Here is a 13,206-nt window from a genome sequence, read left to right on the forward strand (position 1 = left end):
ACTAATGACAAAAAAGTGAAGAGGTAAGGGTCACAGCTGCCCTGGTTTCTCTATCAGCCTCCATCCCACAAAAAAAATGATACTGTGCTTATCATGCTCTTTTGTCTCACATCCTATGGGGACGTGGGATTAAAATACTTTGCCATGACATGGGAAAGACTTGTCCAGAATTCCATGATTCTTGTGAATCATCTCTGAGAACCTCATGTTAGGAACCCATTCCCACTATCAAGGGCCCCCTTTACTATAGATGTGAGCTGTTTAGAGCTGATGTTCTGCTGACAGAGCTAGATCAGAGGTTCCCAAACCACGGCCTGCGGGCAACTTGTGGCCCGTCAGCTCTCAGAAAGTGGCCTGCGGGGCCTCTATATTTACTATAATGTATTTTAATAATTTCAAAAATTTATTGACGTTCAAATAAATAATAACTAGACGAAAGTTTCAATAATGCATGATCTACAGTATTCTAGAGTCTAGAATGTTATTTCTAAGAAATCTGTCATTTTGGTCGAGCACTCGGAGCTCTGTCGGCGTTCGTTAAATCACTCTGCGTGTGGTTGTTGTGCTCGGATATAATTATCGAATGTGCCCATTGAGTTAGCGAACGAAACGTTTGGAAATACCCTTTTCCTGGCCTTGTCAACCAATAAGAGTGCGCAAGACGCCATGATGTCATTTGTTACAACTGTTTAGTAGTCTGCAGTTTCGTGTTGAAATTAGATTTTTCAAATAAAAATTTACCGTTAAAGCCAATAAGCATGAGCATGGATAACGTAGAATCAAACAATGCTAATAAGCGAAAACGTGAGGCTGTTGCTTGTCGTGAATTCAACGCAGATTGGACGGAGAAATTTATGTTTGTGCCTAGTCGTAGTGGTAAACTGGTTTGCTTAATCTGCAGATTTGATTTAAAACTGAAAATGACTGTAGTGCAGGACTGACACTGACTGCTTTTAAAGTTTTAGGATTTGGTTGCTGAAAGTTGATATATTTAAGAATGATATTACACGACTTTTATAATTTTATAAACATTGATAAACATTTATAATTTTATAACGTTGTGGCTCGCTTAGTTACCGAAAATAGTAGATATGGCCCTCTACTTGAAAAGCTTGGGAACCACTGAGCTAGATGATTCCTCAGAAGAAGTTGAGATTGTTTAAACATAAACTCCTCAGGATTTTAATTCAGACTTGGTACCAGCAGCAGGCTTCTGAAAGTCATAGCTCCAAAGTTGTCTCAGCCTTTTCATTTGGACACCATGGGTCAGAATTTAGACAAAATAACTGGTTCTGAATGCCAGTCAGGAAAGAGATTTTGCACAAATTCATTGCAATCCCATTTGATTGGAAAATCAGTTTCCAAATCATGTTGCACTTCAGAGCTCCACATCTTTGACTTCTAACTGGATGACATTCTCCAAAAGCACCAAGCTAGGAATATTTTAGAACAAGATATGAAATCCCATATTTAACTCCAACTTGGATTCCTTGTCAGCAAGAACAAATATAACATTGTCCATCCAAACATTTCACCCACTTGCATATGGAGTTCAAAATGTTTGTGAACCAGATCAGCCTTCTTCAAAAATGTGCCTTGAAAATCATCTCTATGGTGTCTTTCAAAGAATCACATCTCAGCCTATGAATTTCTGAGCCTATTGAGTCTCTTAAATGTGGCATTATATACCATTGTCTGGGACTGACTGTGTATGAGACTTATTGCAGTGACAACCAAAGATTTGCTCACTGGAGCGAGTGATTCCAGTTTAGGTATACTTGAGGACCCATCTCAGTAAATGGAAGAACCTCATCTGGCTTCTAGTGGGTATTCTTGTGCAAATTTAGCCTCAGGGAATTTTGATTTACTATTTCTAGTTAATCCTAAATAATAATGCTGCTACTCGGAGATCAGACATTATACAGTAAATGGAAGAACTTCACCTGGTGGGCCACTTTCATGGGCAAAGTGGTTACAGCATTCATCTCTGATGTGGGAGGTTGCAGGTTTAAGCCCCGGCTGAGTCATACCAAAGTTGGCCTGGTGCCAGGATAGTTTGACTGGGTTGGACATGATGATACATGTCTGCAGCATGATGCCCCAGTGCTATGCATCACTATAAACTGCCACACTGCAGACATTATAGCAATATGACTGAAAATTGTTACAGCTACAGTGAAAATCCAGAACACACACAGACACACACACTTCACCTGGCTTGTTTCACATATTCTTGTGCAGATTTGGAAATTATGATCTTACTATATCTAGATAATCCTAAATAATAAACTGCTGCTCAGAAATCCAATATGGCCACCACAGTAGTCATCTTAACTTTTTTTGATCACTATTTCTGAATGAATGGTCATATCAACTGGGTTTTTACTGAAAGACTTCTGATGTATCTAGTTGGTCATAAATAAAAATGGTACCAATCTGACTGTGACTGAATAACATCACATCACTCAAGTTTCCAGGTACATATGAATGTTTGAGCATAATTGTCGAGAAATTGCAAAATTACACAAGCCCAGCTTTCTCAGAGCAATAGATAATTAGGACTGATCTCTTTGACATTATATCGTAAGTTGCTTTTTTCCAGTCAGAGATTGCCACAGGTTGCTGAATGTGTTGAGCAAGGAGCATTTGCTTATATATCTGGTTGATGTATGGAACGGTGATATTATCCACACAACCTGAACATCAGAACACAGAGTTTGAAACAGTTTGGGCAGTGGTTTAAATAAAAGATCATATGGATGTGTTTGTGACCATAGAGTCTTATATATATATATATATATATATATATATATATATATATATATATATATATATATATATATATACCAAAACCTCTAATTTTGTTGGAGATCTTCATTATGATATGTTCATGCATTTTTACAGGTAAAATTTCTTTGCAGAAGGCCCTGTTCTGGTGCACACATTGAATGGTGACCTGCTGCGATCCCTGGATCCCCCACAGGAAATGCATTGTAAGACTCCACGGATAATCACCATGTCCAGAGAAGCCTTTGTGCTGGTCAAGTTTGATCAAGGCAGTATCTGTAACTTTAACATCAATGGCAGACTCCTCAGACATGTCAAACACAAGGACAATATTCAGGTAATTAAACACCCAGTGAATACACTGTAACTTTCTAAAACAATCCTTGTCATGCACTGACCACATTCTTTTAGTTCCAATAAAACTGTACCAATGCTTATTAAACCTTTTTATACTGGCCACCTCCATAAGATGGCCACATATTTTTAGTCCCAATAGTGTCCATTGGAGGGAAGTTCTGCTACATAGGCTTAAATTAAGACATGGAGCTCATCCTGTCCTTGAGATCATAAAATGTTCGGCTTGAAAGGTTTGCAGTCTTGGAAAACTCCTTCACTTTGACAATAGGGCAATATTTCCTTGAAAACTCCATGAATTTGAGAATTACTGTCATTTCTACAAAATCCTCCATGAAATCGTAAAAGCAGGCATAATGATATAAAAAAATTGAGTGTTTTGATTGAAAACAAATATTAAATAAGCTTTAATATTGTGATCTTTGAGCTTTCTCATTTGTATAAGAATCTACCTTTGGATTCATATATTGAGTATACAAGTAAACTGAGCATTGGTGGAAGTAAGCCAAACAAGCATGTGTAACATCAAAAACCTATTAATCATGAACAAAGAGCAGTGTGTATAGAACTTGACGAGGGTCATGGATTAAACATTTCAAGGGAGATAAGAGGAACACCGTGAAAACTGCTTGTGATCATATATTAGACATTTCTGGCATGGGGAAATCAGTCCTAAAGTCGTACATGAAAGGTGAGAAGCATGAAACAGTTGTATCAAGGTGTTCAACTTGTCTTAATTTTGTTGTATGGTTGGACAGCAGTGAACATGGGTTTAGTATTATAAGGAAATAAAAGATGAGAACATAATGAAGAGAGGGAGAAAAATAAAAACCCAATAGGGGAGAAATGAGAGAAAGTGTGTTTTGGGAGAAATTGATAAGATAAAAAGGAACTGCATCTGACTTTCAAGACCTGAACACAACTTTGAATCAGCTGTGTGGAAAGGCAGAGGCAGCAGAGAAAATTGTTTTGACATGATTGAGCAAACCCCGGGAGGAGAACTCCTAGAAAAAAGGCTAACGAAAAGGAAAAGTTTGAGATAGTGAATAATAAACTGGATGAACTAAAGAAAGCTCAAATATTTGTGTAGGACCCAAAAAAATTCTAAATGTTAAAACCTGTTATGAAGTATTGTTTCTTGCAGATCAAATGCACCATAAGTTCTGAAAACTTAAATCAAGAACTTAAGTGATCAGGGGTGTTTTGTGTGTTTTTTTAATTGGTCTTTGACTTAAGCGTATTTAGACTTGTTTGATTTTTGTGCTGTCTTTGACTTGGGCACATTTTGACTTCTATACATTTTGTCCCCTTACCATCAAAATTTCTCACACCCTTACATTTTTAATTGAATAACTTGTATATTACTTATGCAGTATTGAACTTCAACCAACATCTAAAACAAAAGACAACTTTTTTGTCCCCCACCCCCATTCCATTGCTCTTTGTGAGGAGATTGATTTGTGGACCTAACCCCAATTTATGGTTCTGGATTCCTATACAGATACAAATAACTCAAGCATATCTTGTAGCAACTGCATGAGCTTGACACTACTGAGTTAACCATGTATGGAAAACTGATGTGAAATTATCTGACCAGAGAAGAAGCTATACAAGTTTTCTATATGTAACACACAAAAACCTGCATATAAAAAAAGGGAACTGAAGCACCATACAATGTGGGTACTACAATATCTATTACAGAACAATTTATCTGTAGGAAAAGGTCCAGGACATTCTATATAGGTAAAATTAATAAAGCGTTAGCATTCGGCCTAAGGAAGGCAATGAAACATCAGTATATGCTATCAATTCACAATACTACCTGTATGAGAACTCTTAATGAAGCCTTGTACAGGAAGATCAGTGGAGCTTGGCACCCAGATGCTAAATGTATTGGTATAGAAAACTTGCCTGTATGCACCCAGTCATAATGGAAGTTATACAGGTTAAGAGTTTTCTAGAGCCCACTACATACTTGCATACATATGTAAATTAAAACTATAGCCAGAACTATGGTACAGTCACATAGGCTACTGGTGCAAGTACACAGATACAAATAAGTGACAGCAAAGTGCTTTAATGTAAAGGCAAACCTTTGTCATCAGAGGAAGAAAAAAAGGCTGGAAATATAGAACGAGTACATTTCCCTTTGAAGTAAAGACTCTTCTACAACTTGTGAGTGTATGACAGAAACTATGTGCAGGATGTTTGCGAAGTCTCCTATGGTGAGAGCATGCTTCTCGGCACAAGCAGAAGTAGTAACTGATATATCATAGGATTTGGTGCCAATCCCTGTACCAAGGGAAGATCACTCTGTCCAACTGCTACCTAGGTGGGCAGATGACTTTCAGTTCTTTATTTGCTAAATGGTGCATTGGACAGTTTTTATGCACAAATTTAATTTTGCATACATCTGCCTAATATAAAATTTCATAGAATGTAAAATACAAGAGTGAGGTTAAAAAGTTCAGTGGGAATTCTTGGAATAAAAAGTTTATTCACCCCACTCCCAAATTTATATGTGCATTTTTCATGTCTTTTGGCCATTTTTGAGAACATGTGATGCTCACGTTGCAAACACAACCCCTTTCACTGGGTGATAATTTTGAGAAACAGTGTATACTTAATAGTGTGATGCAATTCAAAATAGTTGTCATCCAGGCAGTTTTTGAGATATTCTACTTGCCTTGAACCAGTGTGTCTACTGCTATAAGTGGCTAGCTTTGCTTTCCTAGCTGACTATTGGTATTTCACTGGCTACATACATACATGATCAACACCTCTCATTGCTATCTTTACAGGCAATAATTTTAAGTCGAGATGGTCAATACATCATGATGGGAGGAGATGGCGGTGTGGTAGAAGTGTGGAGGTCACATGACCTGACTTTACTATACACATATCCAACTTGTGATAGCAGTATCCGGGCTCTGGCACTTTCACATGATCACAAGTAAGTAAACCTATGCTGACTAAAATTTCTTTTTTAATTTTTCTGTTTCATAATCCATACTTTCTTCTCCTGTTTCTTCATTAAAGCTTATAAAAATTAATAGGTTGATAAGTATAATACCAGTTCTGATAGAATTATGGAAAGTTTGAAAGTGAGACATTATGCAGATTGTGGCAGCTATATTTAACCTTGACCCATTTCTTTAAAACCCACAGAAGGTGATAGGTCAAAGGTATAAATGACGTATTAACTCTGGTTCATCACATGTGTTGTATATATTGGGTGAAGCTGTGTTTTTAAGTTAGAATGCAGGTATGGAATGACCTGCGATCTTGTTCTACCCAGGTTAACGTTATGATGAAATATTTGGTTTTTTGGTGTGGGGTGGGGAGAGATGACTTGGCTATAGAAGATCTGACTGCAGATTGGTTGGAGCTGTGTTTTATTGAGACTGTAGAGCATGAAAGTGGCTAAACTAACTCTTGAAGATTTGAAAAGAACCTAAAATATGAATATCTTCTTGGACAATACTATAACTTTCACCTTGAGTAGTTTTATGTAATGTATATTCCATCCCTTATTTTCAATACCTCTGTCATCATTAACATACACCATTTACATTCTCCGTTGATCGGGAAGCGTTATTTATTGCCGTTACCATCTTGTCGTTTTACCTTCAACTCTTTGGTTTTATATCGCTGGTTGATACGAAACCTTTTACCACTTTTAAATGATCCTACATATAACCTTTTGTATGGCGCTAAATAGCCTAATCATGCTGATGTGCCATAAAAATATAATCAATCAATCTTGGACAAGACTTATCCCATATTTACTTCTATGATCATGATAGGCCATGATAGAATCAAATAGACTTTCGTATATTCTTGCATATAAGCCCGTTCGTATATAAGCTGAGCCCCTAAACTGAACAGGTATCTACACTAAAAAGTGCATGATGTAAGCAGGCCCACAACTCTGAGACATCACAAGATGCACGCAGTAAGTTCTAAATGCATTCATTTAGGCAAACTTACATTAACAAAAATTACACTTATACTTATCTCGGGTTTGGCATGTATGATTATTTAAAAAAAATGGTAAAAACTTGTTTTGAAAAGTGATTTATGTAATTTTCAGTCGTTTTATTGTTTCTGCCTTAATTTAGATTTGGGTATAATTTGATTGAACAATAACAAGAACTGAGCAGTTGCGAGTTGCTGTAACACAACCTCTCCCTTTTGACTCAGTTTTTGTTTGTTTATGGATTACTGCATTGGACATTTTATATCAGTGCACCAGTAATTATGTTTTTATTTTGCCTTGAAATTGTAAATACCTAACTAATTAAAGTGTGATCCCAGTATGACAACACAATGAACAACAATATGGTTTTATTCAGTGCTCACAAATAGGCTACTGAACGTATTTACATAATGGTGTCACCACATGTACATTGTAGGTTTGAACATGCACTGAATGAAGTACATTTTGCTGAATGAAGTTCATCCCTTGGAGTCAAATCATGGACACCACTGCACTAAACTTGAATGATATCTCCAAAATACAATAATGAAGTTTCAGAAATAATGCTTTGAAAATTATACTAATACCGTAAAAGCTGAGTTGTAGTTTGCTTTGATGTAAACAACCTTACACCATACCTGTCAACTTGCACACTGGTAGGGAAGAAAAAACATCACAATTGTTTAGATCGCTTCATGCCTACCTTCCAATTTCATAATATCTCCCAATTTTTGCGAGAACTCCCAATTATTACATTATGTCTTCAGTTTTCATTTCTCCTAAGAAAAGAAAAGTCCTGCATAAATAGATATATTGTATGGAAGCCATGTTCTGTTGTATCACCTTTGAATATTGCTGTGATGAAATAATTACTTTATCTAAAAGAATTTACTTCTTCACTAAATAGAATGTTAAGTTTAGATATTATTCACGTAATTGTTTTTATAACCTTTACTACAATACAAAAATCAGGAAGTAAACCAGAACAAAAAATAAACCACAACAGTAAAATTGTCAACAATTAATTTAGATCCCAAGAATGATCACTATGAATACTATAACTCCATATGCTATAACACCATTCCCACCAAAGAAACATAAAAAAGTGAACACCTGGCATTTTTATACCATATATATGCATAGCTGCCAACCCTCACGAATTTGGCGTGAATTTCATGACTTTTTCAGCGATTCACGGATTCACACCACAAGCCAAAAATTCACGATTATTTTAAATCTTTAATAAAGTAACCAATTTCCCATTAAGCGTTAGTTGTGATATTCACAGTTGCAGAAACAGTCCAGTACTGTTGATTGCAATATTAGTAGAACTACAGCTTAGTAGTACAGTTGCCCCGGTAGCAAGCATTTTAGCCTATTTTAGTCTATATATATATATATAAGAGTAATTTTACAAATGCTTTTGAGAGAAACTGGTAGGCTAACCGGAATTTTGCTCTACGCATGCTTCACCAGCACTGATTTGAGTTACCGTTAGCATCGCATGTAAGATCTTGAAAATGTCTTCATCACCAAGGAAGAAGAAATGTGTTGCTCAAAAAGTGAAGTTTAATTTGGAATATATAAAAAATTGGCCATGCATTCTGCGATTAAACATTGATATAAATCATGCTTTTTGCACTCAGTGTGCCACAAATTGTAGTATTGGGCACGGTCGCAGAGATGAGGTGAGGAAGCACATCGGTTGCAAAAAACTCGTAGAAGTTGGGAAAATTAAGAAGTCGCAGATTTCAGCTCTGGAATATTTTGAGCCACCGGCTGAAAAACTGCAAGCTACAAATGCTAAAGCTTTATTTGTGAGTTTTCTTGTTGAACACAATTTACCTTTATCAGCTGGAGACCATGCTAAACATTTGTTCCGACAAATGTTCCCAGACTTGAACATCACTTCCATATTGTGTATTCCTCACAGTAACATTGACAGCGAAAGAGTATTTTCTCTAGTGAGGAAAAATAAGACAGACTTTAGGGCCTTCTTAAGCTGCAGAAAATTTGTCAGCAGTTTTAGTCGCAAAAAATCAACCAGCAGGCAAGAAGTCTGAACTGTTCAGAAAACAAATTTACGATCAAGCACTTGGGGAAGTTCAAGTCTGCCACAGTATCATGTCTATAAATAAATATTTCTACATATATGTAGTGTTTTAGTTTTTATTGCGATCTTGATATAGTGTAGTATTGACGGTCAGAGTGGATGGAGTTATGGTCATGGTATTTTTCACTAATTAATGTCCAAATTCACTTTTTATCCCAATTTTCACTAATTGTGAGTCTGGAAGGTTGGCAGATATGTATATGAATGTTAATTACCATTGTAAAATTAAAATAACGAATGAAGATATATACCATGCAGCAAATGTGTCCTTGAAAAACTATTTCCGAATACATATGTTTTGTAGTAAACAATACTAAATGCCTTATGAGTTGACAATAAAGGAATGCGGTCAGATATACAATGAGAGGAAAACAGTTGCCACATGTACAGAACCATGAGACTGCCTATTTAGTTAAATCTAGTTAACAAAAATTGTGAATCCTTTATTTGCCAATCAATTGCTGGTGCCTGCATAATGCACAGAAGTGTAGAACATGTTTTTTTTTAAATAGTTGCATCGATAAGGATTAACTTTTAATTAGTCATGCTGGCTTTCTTGCTTGTTTATTTAAAACCTTTAGCCATTGTGCAGTTTGGCCACAGCTGATCAGAAGATGAAAATAGGGCATGTTCTGGGGGTAGATAAGGTGCATCACAGGGAGAAATGGTGCATCCATTTAGAATTTCATGCATATTGGACCCGGAAGATCAATCAATATTTAGTGAAAACAAGGCCTTAAAAATGCCATGAAAAACCTCCTGATTTTAGGTCCCAATCTCTATTCTTTTACTCTCTCCCTACTTGGCTTTTGAAAAGTTGACAGGTATGCCTTACACCCCGTTTTACAAAACTATGGTAATCATTCTAATATTATGGAATGAAAGGCAATTACACATCAATGTACAGTAGTCCCCCTCTTGAACGGCACCCCCGACCAGTGGCCACCCACTCCTTACGGCCAGAATCCGTTGGCACCGACGAGTTTGTGTTCAAAAGTACCCCTCACGAAAGGCCACCCGGTCAATGTGACCAGTGGCCAGCATATTAGTGCAATAATATAAAATTTAACCCTCACAAGCAACTGCATTTTGTTTGAATATGTATCCAGAACCAGTATTTTATTCATAACGTGTATTAAGTAATCCGATTTCTGTTTCCCGATGTCAGGTTTTCGTTACTGAAGGAAGTGTTGAGTAAAGTACATGTACCACTAAGGTTAATATTATATCATTTATGCCTCACGAGAAGCCAAATTTATTCCATAAAAACCGAGAAAGACTCAAATTTTAATCCATACAAAAGGGTAAGTACATGTAATCCAATTCGCCTTACTGCTGTGTTATCATAAGATGTCTGGTTTAGTCCCTCTGATGATTGTTAAGATTACAATTATTGAACAGTAGTAACAGCTGAGAAGTGGCAGTGTCGATGTACAATACCCAAGTCAGCAGGAAAATGGTTTGATAGCCTTTATGGCTTCCCTTAGTAAGATGTTGCGCTTGTTCACTTTGATAATTAGTGGCTATTACTACTGACAATAATTGTCAAAATTACGGATCCTAACGGCCGTGAGGTCAAATCTGCATGATGTTAATGGTACATATCAAAGCCGTTTTGGCTTCTCTCACTTAGTGTAAAGAAATGTATAAAACAATAGGGTGCCAGACTGCGACTAATGAATCACGTGACAAGATCACTTCCTTTAAAAACACGGCAATTTGTTTAGATGCATACAAAATTGTTTTATCAGTATTGTAGTTGGCAACATGAATAACTTAATGCAAAAAGATCAACATGTCATCAAGAAAAAGAAAAATTCTTAGTTTAGAAGAGAAAGTGAAAGTAGTTCAACTGACTGGTGAGTGGGTGGGTCGAGGATCCTTGCAGAAAACTAATGTCGGGAAGACTCAGATAAACAATATCGTGAAAGATAATGAAACAGTTCTGCAGAAGTGGGAAGATGAAATGGACGGAGAAAGGAATATTGTTTGAGCCAGGAGATGTTTGTATCCTGATTTGAATGACAAGAAAAAGCAACAATTTTGTCAGTTGAATTGGGATATGACGACTTTATCGCAAGTAACGGATGGTTGCACAGATTTCAAGTGCGACACAATATTAAGTGTTCTGTCCTTAGTGGAGAATCAGCTGATGTTAATAATGAAGATGTCGAAGATTGGAACAAAAGACTAAACGATATATGCAGGGGATATGACAGCAAGGATAATTTTAATTGTGACGAGATTGGTTTGTTTTTTAGACTGTTACCAACAAAGTGACATGATATGATCAGTAACATAATTATAAAGACAGTTTTAAAACTATATCAATGGTTGGGGCCCCGAATGGCCGAGTGTTCTAAAGCGCTTACCGTTCTGGACGTGGGAAGCCTGCCAGTACCTTCTCGTGGGTTGGTGGTTCTTCCCTGGGTTTTCCAGGGTTCTTCCTCCACCAGTTACTGGCCGCCATGTATAGCCTATCTTGTGCTGAAAAATAGCGTTAAACCCTAGAACAACAACAACAAAAAATATCAATGGTTATTCATAGCATTCTTTTGAAAATGATGACACAGTTTGTTTTACATTTATTTCACAACATACATGTGATTTTTTAATGAAAATATTAAATGTTTTAAAATTAAATGTACATGTGACTTTCTTCATATGTATTTACTATTTGCATTTGTCATCCCCCTCTAGAAAGGCCACCCTCATTATAAGGCCACTTCCCTGCTGCATTATGGGTGGCCTTATAAGAGGGGGACTACTGTACTGGTATAGTTGCTGATCAAAATTTACTCTTAACACAAGTCAGATTCAGGGTTTTAATGATTAATTGGCCTGTATTGCTGTCGAAAATGAATGACAAATCCACCAACTATCAATGAAGGAGGCACCAAAACATCAAGCTTTTATTGTGTGGAAAGTTGTGATATTGTTAGATTGATGATGATCTTAGCTGATCTATAATGAGAATTTTAGCCTTTATTATTACCACTCCTTGTGAACATGTATGTTATGCTGGTTATGTGCCTTGTACAATTAAACGTGTGTACCTTTTCATAAAAATTACCTCATTTTGTAGGATCGCTTATATCATTGAAAATTAGTAACTCATGAGTGCATGATTCATTGTAAATGAAACGGCTATTAAGGACTAGCTGAAATATTATCAGGAAGAATGCAATTTGGTCGAAACAATGAATAAAACAAAATCTGTATCTAATATGTTTAGGAATAAGTAATGATTTAAGTGACGCTATGCACACTTTGCACTGTGTAAGTACTGTACATTAATAGTTCAGCCTGGTCTCCCAGGTAAACTCAACTGGCCCACAGATTATGAGTTCTGTATTTCCCTTTTTTTAATTTCATGTTGGAGAAATCAGAAAATATGCACATGCAAAATAATAACAAAATCAATCATAGTACTTTATAACAGTTAAAAAAACAGATTATTTTTTTTACACATGCATATGTCAGGTTTAAACATTGGCCGGCAGATAAGCCGACCTCCCTTCTTCCAGGCCTTTTTTTTTTCCTACATTATTTGGCTTATATGCGAGTGTATACAGTACTCATATATCCATCTTTTATCATGATAAACCAACTAAAGCAGCATATTTCCATTTATGACCAAGGTAGGATCAGATAGACTAAAGTGTTATTTGTATGTCCCCACACAAGTGTAGTAGACTAAAGTATTATTTGTATGCCCCACACACAAGTGTAGTGGCCAGAAGTATTCATATGCCCCCACACAAGTGTAATAAACTTACTGGGCCATCCATTTAGTATGTATGCATGTAGGGGAGAGGGGTAACCCAAATGCATACACTTGTGTATGGGGGGGGGGGTCTAGTGATAATGTATGTATGCATAGGAAAGGGGGGGGTGAAACATCGATAATAATTTGTCTATTAAGTAACCTGTTTGACTGGTTCAGTCGGCATTTGAATTTTAGTGGACACTA

At 36.5% G+C, this 13,206-nt stretch overlaps 1 protein-coding gene across 4 annotated transcripts in view; it reads left to right on the forward strand.

The window, feature by feature from the left end:
- Nucleotides 1-13,206, forward strand: part of LOC149798288 (neurobeachin-like) — a 561,888-nt gene that overhangs the window by 542,411 nt on the left and 6,271 nt on the right. For all 4 annotated transcript variants that reach the window (XM_089963438.1, XM_089963435.1, XM_089963437.1 and 1 more), the window contains 2 exons: nucleotides 2,922-3,124; nucleotides 5,943-6,094. In XM_089963438.1, the coding sequence (XP_089819564.1) occupies nucleotides 2,922-3,124; nucleotides 5,943-6,094 (355 nt within the window). The remainder of the gene's footprint in view (nucleotides 1-2,921; nucleotides 3,125-5,942; nucleotides 6,095-13,206) is intronic.

The sequence above is a fragment of the Sinohyriopsis cumingii genome, chromosome 6 (assembly GCF_028554795.1).
Source record: "Sinohyriopsis cumingii isolate HCF-2022 chromosome 6, ASM2855479v2, whole genome shotgun sequence".
NCBI classification, from domain to species: Eukaryota; Metazoa; Mollusca; class Bivalvia; order Unionida; family Unionidae; genus Sinohyriopsis; species Sinohyriopsis cumingii.